We start from the raw sequence: 14,127 nt of genomic DNA on the forward strand, positions 1-14,127 counted from the left end.
GGTGTGATTGAGATGCTTTCATTGAGTAAACTGAATTGTTTTATTTTGGAGGTGTCCTGACTGACTGAATCTCTGTGAACTAGACTGTGTTTCTTTAGTTTATTTGACTCTACAAATCTCTTCCCACAGTCACTACACTCAAAAGGTTTCTCTACCGGGTAGGTTATGTGGTGTGTTCTGAGGTTGTCTTTCCGATTGAAACTTCTCCACATACTGGACTCACATACGGTTTCTCTCCTGTGTGAGTTAGCTGGTGTTTTTGAAGGTTACATTTCTGAATAAAACACCTCCCACAGTCAGAACACACAAATGGTTTCTCTCCTGTGTGAGTTAGCTGGTGTTTTTGAAGGTTACATTTATGATTAAAACTCTTGCCACAGTCAGGACACTCGTACGGTTTCTCTCCTGTGTGAGTTAGCTGGTGTGATTGAAGGTTTCCTTTCTGATTAAAACTCCTCCCACAATCAGCACAGTGAAACGGTTTCTCTCCCGTGTGAATTCGCTGGTGTGCTTGAAGTAAAGTTTTAAGATTAAAACCTTTCCCACAATCAGCACAGTGAAATGGTTTATCTATACTGTGAGTTAGCTGGTGTCTTTGAAGACCTTGTTTCTGACTAAAACTCCTCCCACAATCAGCACAATGAAATAGTTTATCTGTACTGTGAGTTAGCTGGTGTGATTGAAGGGTTCCTTTCTGAGTAAAACGCCTCCCACAGTCAGGACACTCATACGGTTTCTCTCCTGTGTGAGTTCGCTGGTGTTTTTGAAGGTCATATTTCTCATTAAAACCTTTCCCACAATCAGCACAGTGAAATGGTTTACCTGTACTGTGAGTTACCTGGTGTCTTCGAAGTCCTTGTTTATGACTAAAACTCCTCCCACAATCTGCACAGTGAAACGGTTTCTCTCCTGTGTGAATTCGCTGGTGGGTTTGAAGGTTTCCTTTCTGATTAAAAAGCCTCCCACAATCAGGACACTCATACGGTTTCTCTCCTGTGTGAGTTCGCTGGTGTTTTTGAAGGTCATATTTCTTAATAAAACTCTTCCCACAATCTGCACAGTGAAACGGTTTCTCCTCCGTGTGACTACACTGGTGTATTTTCAGCTTTCCCCGGTCACTGAAATTGGTGCCACATTCAGTACAGTGATACAAGATCTGCTCTGAAGGAATCTGCTGGGGAGTTTGTATGGAAATGAAATTGCCCTGGGTTGCAGAACTGTCGGGATGTGGAGTCGCTGTATATCCCACAGGAAGTGGTCGGCTATCTTGTGCAGAAAGATTCTGAACCGAGCGAGTTCTCAGTCTCTTCACATATTCATCTTGGGGTGTCGACTCTCTGTGTTTCTGATTACGCTGCAGTTTCCCATCAGAAGAGATTTTGCTCTGGGGTGCTGGAGTGGAGGTGCGTCTTCCTAGATCTGCTTTAGAAGCGCAGGAAACAGAAGCCAAGGTTACTGCACAGCATTGAATCACAGCCACTTTCCTGCAAGGCTTCACCTCACAGCCATCACTGTTAACAATTAGAATATTGAATAGCAAGAAAGATGATAAACTCTTAATCCTTCACAAAACAATTGCAATTCTTATATAAACTGTATTTTTGACATTCTACTCACAGGCTGTGCTGCTCGTGGACGGCATCGCTCCTTCCTCCTTTCCATCTGCAGCTCTTTCCTGAGGGGGGTGATGTTTCCTCTGAATGGACCCCAGCACAGTGCCCTCTTCTCCAACACTAGAACCAGTGTCTTCAGAGACAGGCTGATTGGGTTTCATGCAGATCTGTTCAGGAGGACAATCCTCACAGCGGCTAGATTCCATCTTAACTATATTCTCCTCCAGTGTATTGACTTTATTTTCTTCACTAACTTCCTCTGTGATGTGATCACACTCCAAATCTACAGCCTCCTCTTTAATGTGGACAGGTTCAAGTTCAGGGATCTCTTTACTTTCTACAATTGTCAGGTCTGTAATCTCCATTATTCTTCCACACCACTCCTGATCACAGATTTCCTCTTTTGTGTAAACAGCTTCTATCACTGGACCCTCCTCTGCTTCACTGAAAGCACGTCTCTCTCCAGAATCTGCGTGAAACAAAATTATACATGCTTTAAACTCTCACTGTACAAATAAATACAATCATGTAATTCTGTGGAGTTTATAACTGTATGAAATAACACATCATGGATATTCATGCCAGAGAGAGTCGTGTTCAGATCCAGTTTCAAACGAGTCCTGTCAGTTACCTGGATATTACAAATCAGAATTTGGCCTGTGAATTGAAAATATGGGATAAAAAAAAAAATTAAATGATATATATATACACACTCACTCACACTGAGCATCAAAAGAAACGTATCCCTTATATTTGTATAAAATTCACTAGATGTAATTGAAAAACGACAAACTCTGTTTTCAAGCAGGTGAAGTGACTTTTTATGGTGCTGATTAACAATTGACATCATGAAGATGCTGCAGAATGATCTGTCGATCTCGGGCAGGTGTTGTGACTCTTGGTCTCCCAGTTGGTGGCGCTGTTATTGACAGAGTGTGTCTGGTTATACCGTCTCGCCAGGTTTGAAAGCACTGGCAGCGTGAGCACCCAAGATGGCGAGCCAAAGGCATACTGTTTTTTTTCTGTGATTTTCTTAATTGCTTTTACTCAAGCTTGCAATTCAACAGCTGAAATCGCTCCATATCCAGTGTCCAATCAACTGTCTCACTAATTAGGTAATTAAGTGCATCTGCTTCAGTCACAGTCACTCAAGCGTGTCGTGGTCATGGATGAATGATCGAGGGATTAAAAAGAATAGAAAAAACATGTTGTCAATGTCTATCATTTATATACAGTACCTTATTTTTTTTTCGAAAATAAGAACATAAGAAAGTTTCCAAATGAGAGGAGGCCATTCAGCCCATCTTGCTCGTTTGGTTGTTAGTAGCTTATTGATCCCCAGAATCTCATCAAGCAGCTTCTTGAAGGATCCCAGGGTGTCGGCTTCAATAACATTACTGGGGAGATGGTTCCAGACCCTCACAATTCTCTGTGTAAAAAAGTGCCTCCTATTTTCTGTTCTGAATGGCCCTTTATCTAATCTCCATTTGTGACCCCTGGACCTTGTTTCTTTTTTCAGGTCAAAGAAGTCCCCTGGGTCGACACTATCTATACCTTTTAGGATTTTGAATGTTTGAATCAGATCACCGCGTAGTCTTCTTTGTTCAAGACTGAACAGATTCAATTCTTTTAGCCTGTCTGCATACAAGATGCCTTTTAAACCCGGGATAATTCTGGTTGCTATATTATATATATATATATATATATAATGATGTTCAATTCAATGTGGAGTGCTCTTCTTTGCACTCTTTCTAGAGCAGCAATATCCTTTTTGTAACGAGGTGACCAGAACTGAACACAATATTCTAGGTGAGGTCTTACTAATGCATTGTAGAGTTTTAACATTACTTCCCGTGATTTAAAATGAATGTGTTATAATAGTGATAAGTTTACTTTGTTGTTAATGAATTATATATATATATATATATATATATATATATATATATATATATATATATATATATATATATATATATATAAAATTAAAGCAAAAACAGTGTTTGTTTGTTTTTCCAGACCTCTTTGTAGATTTCCTCCTACAGAAGGAAACAAACACTAGGGACTGAAACCGTTCTAGTCAACTGCAGACATCCACATTTGAATTTCCTTCAGCCTCCCGCATTGTGAACACCTCTACCCAAACTTTTTTTTTTTCTAAATTTCCAACCGCCCAAATGAAAAAGTTTCTAAAATGTAAACAGGCATGCTGCGCATTTGGATAAGCCTCTGACGTAGTAGGACAAGGGACGCATCTCTCCCAGGAGGCAGAGCGCGTGGGGCATTTGGTATTGTACATTATTATTATTATTATTATTTGTTTATTTAGCAGTCGCCTTTATCCAAGGCGACTTACAGAGACTGCTTGCGTGAGAAAACACGTCCAGGGCATATTATTATTACTACGACTACTAAAAATGATAATCACATATTTATGTATTAATGTATCTGGAAACATAATGTTGTGGGCAACTCGATACACACGTTTATTATTAAGGAGTTGGATTTAGTTACAGCTTTGCTAGCACGCTTCTCTCTCAGTTATTTTTCGTCCTCTCTAAACACTTTACTTGTGGCGTTACGACTCTCTGTTCCGTCCACAGCTGCACCCCAATACAGAACAAATCTCAAACAATATCTATATTTGACACACTTATGTTCCTCCTTACCGCTCTGTCAAAAAAAAAAAAAAAAATCTACAGCGCCACGTTAGCCAAAATGGACCTATTCTGTAATGGATTAAAAAAAAAAAAATCCTAATGTTAACATTGGTATGTTAGTGTTGTATTGTTATTTCATTTGTAATACACACAGGACATGGCGCTGTAGATTTTGTGACTGGAATGGAGAGGGTCTGAGGACGATCGGGTATGCTGTACTCGAGAAAGCCTACCCGTCATAAAACAACAAAATAACATGCAGATTTTGTCAAATGTCCCAAACAAACGGCGGCCCCAATTCTGCTGGGGGTCCCTACAATATAGCGTTATCTGCGTGTAGATCAATCCGGCCCTGGGTAGCGGTGTATTTAATTTCTTTTTTTTTTTAATGACTGGAAGGCATACAAGAACCATAACATTATTAAACTCACCTTGAACTCTGATGAATAATCCCTGGTTCTCGTTCCTCTGAAAGTCTTGTTCATTGCAGTCGGGGTTCATGTTTCTGAGAGGTTGTTTAATGTCTGCATCTGCAGCGTTCATGCATTCCCGCACCGCTTTCAACTCGCTCTCTGATATTTCCAATCTCAGCTTCAGACTTTCATTCTCTTTCTCCTTTCCAGCCATTTCCATTTGGAATTCAGTGAATTTGCTGCCGACAACTTTTGTGATTTGGCACAAGACGGTGTCTACAGCCGCTTTCACTGCGTGCTCGATGGTAGAGGCGAGCTCGTCTTGAAAGAACGACACGGAGACGCTGACGTCCATCTTCACTGACTGTTAGCTTGAGACTGATATCCTTTCTGTATTCACGCTTTTATTATGAATAATATTGGGAGCCTCTCTTTGTTATTCAGTCAGCACTTGACTTATTGAGCAAGTTTCTCTGTTGCTGCAGCTCAACAACCCCACGCAGTCCCACACACACAATGTAAACAAACCCGCACACACTTCCGCTTCCTCCCTGCTCCCATGGAGACGAGCGCGTCGTGACGTCACGTTAGCGGATTGGCGCCTCCTGCTGGAAACACCCGGATGGAAGCTGACGGTCTCGTGCCAAATTTGTCCCCCCCTGAGTCATGTGACATGTCAGCGTTCTGTTGCTAAGCGCTTCACTGCTTTTGCTCCACAGATCTTGACACTGACAGTTGGAGTTCGTTGGCGCCGTCGTACAATTGTAATCAAATAATTTCTCTTTTTACAGGACAAATTTGTAATACTGTGTTTTTTTCCCCCTCAGAAAACTACATTTATCAATCGATATGGATCACTTGAGAGCGGTATATCGCTACCTCAGCACAGGTGAGTATCCTGAACAAGCCACCAAAGAGGAGAAGAGGGGTATCAGAAAGAAAGCCAGTACATTCGTTTTGAAAGGTAAAAAAAAATAGAGAAATATTGAAAATTAATATTAATACATTATAAGTTATTGAAGCCGCCCTGTATTTTTGAAGATGTACATCTAAATAAATGATAAACGTGTGTGTGTGTAATTATATATATATATATATATATATATATATATATATATATATATATATATATATATATATATATATATATATATATATATATTTAATTTTCATTTTTGATTGGTATGGTAGTCTTAGTTTCTGAACTACTGAATTACTGCCTGACTTGAGTATTTCCAGGGCAGAGATATCAAAAGTAAATTGGATGTCAGTTCTAACACCCACCTTGTTTAATGTAGTTATATTGAACCAGCTGGGGAGGGGCTGATTCACTGTATTGAAGTGATATTGTGCCAAATAAGGTGGGTGTAACATGATATAAAAGTACAGTAGATGTAATTCTGAAGTGATAAACAACTTCACATTTTACGTGTACATGTTTCAGACATTAATGCTTCAATTTCAAATTCGATTTCCATTCCTATTAACTGATATTAGACAATTACATATTATAGAAGTTGAGAGCATGAAATGTCCGTATGATTTACTGATAACACACGTCACTATAAATTGGTGATGTCATTTTTCGACAGGCAGCTTCTTTAAAGTCCTTCTTTTTTTGAGGGTTATGTGAGAAGGCATTTTAAAGTTCTGTTAAACCTGCTCCTAACGCCCCACTCCATCGGTCAGGACCTTGACGTGGTGACGGGGCTTTTTACCAAAGCTGACCTGCAGTCTAGTGTTTTTTTTTCCACTAATGCTTACGCATTAAGTCCTGGATCGCACGTTACAATGGAAATATGCAATCTGATCATGTACTTGTTTTATTGTGAAGAATACAGAAAAAAAAGTTTGCTACATTTTTCAACATGTGCCTTTTTTGTGAATGTCTTTCTGGTTTGGACAACTACACCTGATACACAACCCACTAAAATGACTGAGTGCAGATTTCTGCTTGCCCTGCAGTGCTCTGTTAAGGGTTCCCCAGGACTAAGACTGGACAACTCGGATCTAGATTGACTTCTACTCTAGCATTTACACAAATCTGACATCCTGTATGCTTCATTAGTTAAGAGCCTGAATTATACACACTAAAGTCAGGGACAATATGTTGTGGTTAACAATCATATTGCTTCTAGTTCCAAATTTGTACTTTTGAGTGTTTGAAGTTATGGAAGAAACATTCTTACTTTATAGCATATGATATAATTTGGCTTCATACATATTTAACAAATGCATATACAGTATTACTGATAACAAATGAACAACCACCAATCTGCAGACCTGCTTTGAGAATGACAGGCTCCATTCCAGGACGATGCCAATGATCTGACAAACACTGTAGGAAGTGGCAACACATACCATGAGGGTGTATTACTTCATTTTTTAATGACAAGTTATATGGTTAAACTAAGAGAAATGTGTTTGCAGATTTAGTGCAAGACCATGCATGAATAATGCTAAAGATTAAATCTTTTGACCTGTTCATTCCTTTAATTTTTGACATTCCCTAAATGTTTCTCACAATATACACTGAAGCTACTGTATAACCTATATTAATCATATTGGTGTAAATAACAATATTTGTTAATCACAAACTTATTGGCACATTTTCAATTAAAGTCTGTGTAAGTTAAGGTTAGTCTTAATTGAGTTAGTCACTATTAATCAATTAGAAACCACTACTTATCAATTTAGCAATATTATATATAAAAAAAACCATTAGTTGTAAAACACGCACAGAAACTGAAGCAAAATAGTTTGTGCACTCAGCACAGCATGGTAAAACAAAGGAGTTGGATCCAGATGCGAGAAAAGCACTTGTTACAGTAACTACTACAGCAGCAGGGGAATCGATAAAGAGAGTTGAGGGGAAAAAAATTGTAATACAAAAATCCACAATAATCAGGAAGTATTTGAAGACTAATTCAACTGAAAGCATGGAAAGGAATGGACGTCCCAGGAAAAGTACGACTATAGCATAAAGAACTGTTCGAGCAGCTCGCAAAAATCCACCATTAACAGCCAAGGATCTAAAGAAACATCTGGTATAGCAGTGTATGAAATAACTATACAAAGTCATCTAAACACAAAAGGCTTTTACGCGACCTTACCACATTTCACAACAATTAAAAAAATAATTTTGTCTGCAACTGTATGTGTAATCATGACAACTCCCTGATTGTGATCCATAAGTACAGCAAGACTATAAACATCAACATGACTACCCACAAATGTGTAGAAATTATTACCAGACTATACTTCTAACTTATTGTTTGTTATAAACATTTTTTTATTTGAAAAGTTACAATTGTAATATAACGTTTGCCAGTTGTGATCATTTAAGCTGTTCAACTTTATTATTATTATTATTATTATTATTATTATTATTATTATTATTATTTATTAGCATATATGTATATATATATATATATATATATATATATATATATATATATATATATATATGTAATTAAACAAGACTTAATGTATTTTATATTTACTGTAAAAGCTATTATGTAATCACGTGAAGAGCAATCAAATAAAATACACAACCATTTATCATACAAAAAACATTGATACATATAAAAAAATTAATATAACACGAATAAATGACAATAAAAAAGCAAACGTAACTTTCAGTAAGTAAAATGCCGATGTTTTACCCTATCATTTCTGCATCACGAAATCTGATCGTCACGTGACTCGTACGCTAATATGTCACATGACTCAGGGGGGGACAAATTTGGCAGGGGGGCGAAATTTGCCATGACAACGGCAATGGATTCCTTGACCAGGGTGACCAGACGCCCCGGTAAAGCCGGGCTTGCCAGTTTTCAGACTTCATGTTTTTGTCCCGGTCAGAAACAGTAACATTATCTTCCCGGTTTTGTTATTTTGTACTCACATTGCTTATAAGTACACAACTGTAGCGATGTGCTGAGCAAGTTCACAGCAGAGTAATTTTATTATACAATCAATCATGTGAATCACTTGTTTTCTGATTATGTGTTTAATAATTCATATTCTGTTTAACGTCCTGGACCATGACTATGGATTTATTTATTTATTTATTTAATTGTATCTTGCCAGTGCCACAAGCTGTTCCTAAAATATACCTCCAATGAAGGCCGGATTAACCCATAATTAACTCTGACACTTTTGTAGTGAACATATGGCTCCCTCGATTTCCGTGTTAAATGAACACTTTGGAAAGTGTTAAGAAATTAACCCTGCTAGAGAGTAAAGTTTTCAACACTGTAGGAGTTTAAATGTCATCTCATTCAGTGTAAGTTTAACTATATTGTGGTGTAAGTGTAAATGTCACACTGCTATTTAGTAATTTTAACTCACTCAGAAATATTCAGCTTCATAGATTAAATACTATGCTATAGGAATACTTGTAAGACAAAGCACTAATTAAATACACTTCATACAAATTCTAAAAAGGGATCCAGGCACATGACTCTATTAAATCAAAGCATTTATTTCACAAAATACACCTTTTGGACACCAAGTACAGTTTATAATTTTTGGATGTCAGTTACTCTTAGAAAACAGTGTTCATCCACAAGAATAACTGATGGTAAAGGAAAAAAAAGTACACTTGAATATCATTTTACAAATCAAAATGTCCTCACTGCCATCCTGGGTTATTTTGTACTATTTCTGTAGCCCAACTTGTAATTCACACAAATGCATTTAACTCCAGAACATGACATTTTGTTACTCTTTCACTTTAACTCGGGAGATTTTGATATCACAGCCAAAAGTTTGTGTCCATGGTGAGTGGTTTGGTTGCCTTTGGATCTCATATTTTGGACGTTCTTTGTGAACACACATTTGGCTGCGATTTCTAAATCTCCACAATTCAATGGAAGCAGTGACAAACCTGCACCTTCTGTGGAAGGAGTGATATTTACATCTTCCTTTATATCTCCATATTTATAGAAATTCCCATTGCATAACCAGCCCTCAAAATGCCACGATACTTATTTCAATTCCAAAACTATAGAACTTCAAATCAAAATACAATGTTGTGGTTGGCATCTACATTAAATAACTCACTGGAACCGCATGCAAATCAGGTTCTTCAAAGCCATATGAAGTCTGAAGATCAAATGGAACGTTTTAAGGAAAATCATTTAAAGCTCGTGTTTTAAGAGGTCCACATTCAATAGTCTTTATTGATAAAGACTCCCAGTGGCATGCTGTAGCTATTTGGTGTTTTTGGGCCAGTGATTTGATAATAGTTTTGAAATTCTTTAACACTGTTTTTAATAAACTTGTGCTTTGCCTCAAATCTCATTGCCCAGAAATGCAATAATGGATCTATTTCTCTGATGCATCTGGGATAATGGATCATGAAATGGTGCTTTGGAATCGAATTGCATTGTGGGTATAGGTCTCTGAAAAGCTCATGATGTTCTGCAATTAGGTGCTTGAGTTTATTATTATTAATTTCTTAGCAGACGCCCTTATTCAGGGCGACTTACAATTGTTACAAGATATCACATTATACATATATCACATTTTACATACAATTACCAATTTATACAGTTGGGTTTTTACTGGAGCAATCTAGGTACAGTACCTTGCTCAAGGGTACAGCAGCAGTGTCCCCCCACCTGGGATTGAACCCACGACCCTCCAGTCAAGAGTCCAGAGCCCTAACCACTACTCCACACTGCTACCCGCATAGCACTGAGCTCTATCCCATTGCCAGACTGCTCTAGATTGAACCTTGGACGATTCTTTCTCTCCAAGAAACCATAATTCTAAGAGTGAATTCTATGATGTCATGCTTGGAGATGACACTGTCAGAGAGAGAGCCAAAAAGCAACTTCATTTCATACTGGGGGACGCCTTCGAGGACATCGCGCATAATATCAAAAGCAAAATGATCAGAAATGTGAAAGAAACTGTAAGTCATTCAGCAAACAATATCGCTTCAGTCCAAAGGAGGAGGGTCATGTAGGGTCTGCTAACAGATCATTGCAATGCTGTTCATGCAAAACTCTGTCACGTAATATGATGTTAGAATCATCGTCGCTGAATACTGACTCAGGCGCATTCTTATCAATCAAGCGGAGTCGACAGAAAAAAACTGAACTGAAAGATTCCCTGAACCCCAGAAGTGTGTGCACCCCTAAGGTATCTCCTGTGAACTGAGCAACTGTACCATCAATTGGTTCTTCAGAAAAGGGAACTTTAATTCCAGTACTTTCAAGAATTTTTAAATCATCAACGTGAGGTTGTAATATAGCATTAAATCCATACTTTTTAATATCTTGTGTGTGCAACAGTGAAACAAGGTGAATATTCATTAGTGCTGAATTTACATTTTGAGAAAGATTTCTAAGAATAAAATATAAGCTTCCAATTTGATGTATCCCTTGCTTGGATCCTAATGGGTTTGCAGTTTCAAAGTCATCCTAGTAAAGTTGTATTTGAAATGCATTTTTATGCCGAGAGAAAAGTGGATGATTTCTATAGCAGCTGCCGTCACCAAAAATCTTTATAAACCGCGTTTTGTTCACAGGGTTGTACAATAGGATTACAAATGTCTGGAATCCTAAATATAAACTTTAGAGTTTCTAACAATGGAATATAGATACACTTGTCAGTTACAGGATCGTGATCATATGTGCCTGTATCCCGGTTTCTTCTGCTGTCAAATCTTACTCCTAGAGGGATCTCAACAGACTCCACTACACCTCATTTTTCACTTAATTGTTTTTTTCCATTTAGCTTGAGTATTAAAGTTTGTAAATGGATTTTCAAAGCTGTCGAAGCTTTTCTCCATCTTAGATCTGATGGCGTCGTGAGAAGATACGAAGCTCATTACATCATCTTTTATATCTGAATGCAATTCATGCACAAGTTTTCAATGACATATTTTCAATGACAGATGTAAGTATCTCTGACCAGCAAAGTGACTTGAAAGATTTTTCTTTAGAATCACCGGGAACTTCACAAAGCTGCTACTTGACGAAGGAACTCGCCCAAGAAATGTGTGCGTCTGTAATTGCAAAACTGCAGGGTTGTTGTGTAGCTACTAATGTTCTAACATCTGTCATTGGAAATATGGACCCTTAAATTGACAAGAAAATAGGAGGCACTTTTTTTACACAGAGACTGGTGAGGGTCTGGAAGCCACTCCCCAGTAATGTTGTTGAAGCTGACACCCTGGGACCCTTCCTCTCGTCTGCGGTACTTCGTGTGGCAGGAGGTGTCAGCAGTAGCATTTGTTTTAATATATATACAGGTTAAGATGTGCGCGGTCATTTTTACATGTTTGCCTGAGCTTTCTCAACCCCCCCAGGATACATTCTGTGCCTCCCCAGTTTCAGAAGCACTGCTGTAGGAAACAGGGCTACAATCATTTGCATACACAGCAGGCTTGGGGTTTTTTGAGTTGAATTCATTTATTTTCACAGCTCTCTGCATTTGAAACCGACGAGAGAGACGCAGGGTCTGCTTTGGTATTCTGGTGTGATTGAGATGCTTTCATTAAGAAAACTGAATTTTTTTTTTTTTGTAAGTGTCCTACCTGACAACATCTCTGTGAACTAGACTGTGTTTCTTTAGTTTTTTTGACTCTGCAAATCTCTTCCCACACTCACTACACTCAAAAGGTTTCTCTCCCGTGTGGGTTATGAGGTGTGTTCTGAGGTTGTCCTTCCGACTCAAACTCTTCCCACATACTGGACACTCATACGGTTTCTCTCCTGTGTGAATTCGCTGGTGAGTTTGCAGTCTACGTTTCTGTTTAAAACTCTTCCCACAGTCAGAACACACAAATGGTTTCTCTCCCGTGTGAATTCGCTGGTGTAACTGAAATTTACATTTCTGATTAAAACTATTCCCACAATCAGCACAGTGAAACGGTTTCTCTCCCGTGTGAATTCGCTGGTGTGCTTTAAGTCTATGTTTACGATTAAAACCTTTCCCACAATCAGCACATTGAAACAGTTTATCTGTACTGTGAGTTAGCTGGTGTCTTTGAAGGTCAATTTTCTGATTAAAACTCCTCCCACAATCAGCACAGTGAAACGGTTTCTCTCCTGTGTGAATTCGCTTGTGTCTGTGAAGGTTACGTTTGTGATTAAAACACCTCCCACAATCAGCACAGTGAAACGGTTTCTCTCCTCTGTGAATTCGCTGGTGTCTTTGAAGGTTACATTTGTGATTAAAATGCCTCCCACAGTCAGGACACTCGTATGGTTTCTCTCCCATGTGGATTTTTATGTGGTGTGTTCTGAGGCTGTCTTTCCGATTGAAACTCTTCCCACATACTGGACACACATACGGCTTCTCTCCTGTGTGAGTTAACTGGTGTGTTTGCAGTCTACGTTTCTGTTTAAAACTCCTTCCACAGTCAGAACACACAAATGGTTTCTCTCCTGTGTGAATTTGCTGGTGTAACGGAAGTTTACATTTCTCATTAAAACTCTTCCCACAATCAGCACAGTGAAACGGATTCTCTCCCGTGTGAATTCGCTGGTGTGTTTTCAGCTTTTCCCGATCACTGAAATTGGTGACACATTCAGAACAGTGATACAAAATTTGCTCTGAAGGAACCTGCTGTGGAGTTTGTAAGGAAATGAAGTTGCCCTGGGTTGCAGAACTGTCAGGATGTGGAGTCGCTGTATATCCCACAGGAAGTGGTCGGCTATCTTGTGCAGAAAGATTCTGAACCGAGCGAGTTCTCAGTTTCTTCACATAATCATCTTGGGGAGTCGACTCTCTGTGTTTCTGCTTACGCTGCAGTTTCCCATCAGTAGAGATTTTGCTCTGGGGTGCTGAAGTGGAGGTGCGTCTTCCTAGATCTGCTTTAGAAGCGCAGGAAACAGAAGCCAAGGTTACTGCACAGCATTGAATCACAGCCACTTTCCTGCAAGGCTGCACCTCACATCCATCACTGTTAACAATTAGAACAATGAATAGCAAGAAAGATGATAAACTCTTAATCCTTCACAAAACAATTGCAATTCTTATATAAACTGTATTTTTGACATTCTACTCACAGGCTGTGCTGCTCGTGGACGGCATCGCTCCTTCCTCCTTTCCATCTGCATCTCTTTCCTGAGGGGGGTGATGTTTCCTCTGAATGGACCCCAGCACAGTGCCCTCTTCTCCAACACTAGAACCAGTGTCTTCAGAGACAGGCTGATTGGGTTTCATGCAGATCTGTTCAGGAGGATAATCCTCACAGCGGCTAGATTCCATCTTAACTATATTCTCCTCCAGTGTATTGACTTTATTTTCTTTACTAACTTCCTCTGTGATGTGATCACACTCCAGCTCTAAAGCCTCCTCTTTAATGTGGACAGGTTCAAGTTCAGGGATCTCTTTACTTTCTACAATTGTCAGGTCTGTAATCTCCATTATTCTTCCACACCACTCCTGATCACAGATTTCCTCTTTTGTGTAAACAGCTTC

General features: G+C 38.7%; 2 protein-coding genes across 2 annotated transcripts; both read right to left on the bottom strand.

Moving 5' to 3' along the window:
• Positions 1–35: 35 nt before the first annotated feature.
• LOC131724782 (gastrula zinc finger protein XlCGF26.1-like) lies at positions 36–1,819 on the bottom strand. The gene is made up of 2 exons (XM_059017534.1): positions 1,804–1,819; positions 36–1,455 (listed from the first exon to the last, which is right to left on the bottom strand). The coding sequence occupies exons 1-2, from the start codon at positions 1,817–1,819 to the stop codon at positions 164–166; spliced, it is 1,308 nt and encodes a 435-aa protein (XP_058873517.1). The 3' UTR covers positions 36–163.
• Positions 1,820–9,151: 7,332 nt separating this feature from the next.
• Positions 9,152–13,914, bottom strand: LOC117407681 (zinc finger protein OZF-like). Its single transcript, XM_059017535.1, has 2 exons — positions 13,815–13,914; positions 9,152–13,514 (listed from the first exon to the last, which is right to left on the bottom strand). Exons 1-2 carry the CDS (start codon positions 13,912–13,914, stop codon positions 12,232–12,234), a joined length of 1,383 nt encoding a protein of 460 aa, XP_058873518.1. The 3' UTR covers positions 9,152–12,231.
• Between the last annotated feature and the right edge of the window lie 213 nt (positions 13,915–14,127).

Source organism: Acipenser ruthenus, chromosome 57 (assembly GCF_902713425.1).
Source record: "Acipenser ruthenus chromosome 57, fAciRut3.2 maternal haplotype, whole genome shotgun sequence".
In the NCBI taxonomy this organism is placed as follows: Eukaryota; Metazoa; Chordata; class Actinopteri; order Acipenseriformes; family Acipenseridae; genus Acipenser; species Acipenser ruthenus.

What these genes read in the sequence shown, in the direction of transcription:
- LOC117407681 (XM_059017535.1), bottom strand. Translation starts at nt 13,914, where the DNA reads ATGGAATCTAGCCGCTGTGAGGATTATCCTCCTGAACAGATCTGCATG. An exon ending in TTCTAGTGTTGGAGAAGAGG is followed by an intron (nt 13,515 to 13,814) that starts GCACTGTGCTGG and finishes CTTCTAAAGCAG; the next exon opens with ATCTAGGAAGACGCACCTCC.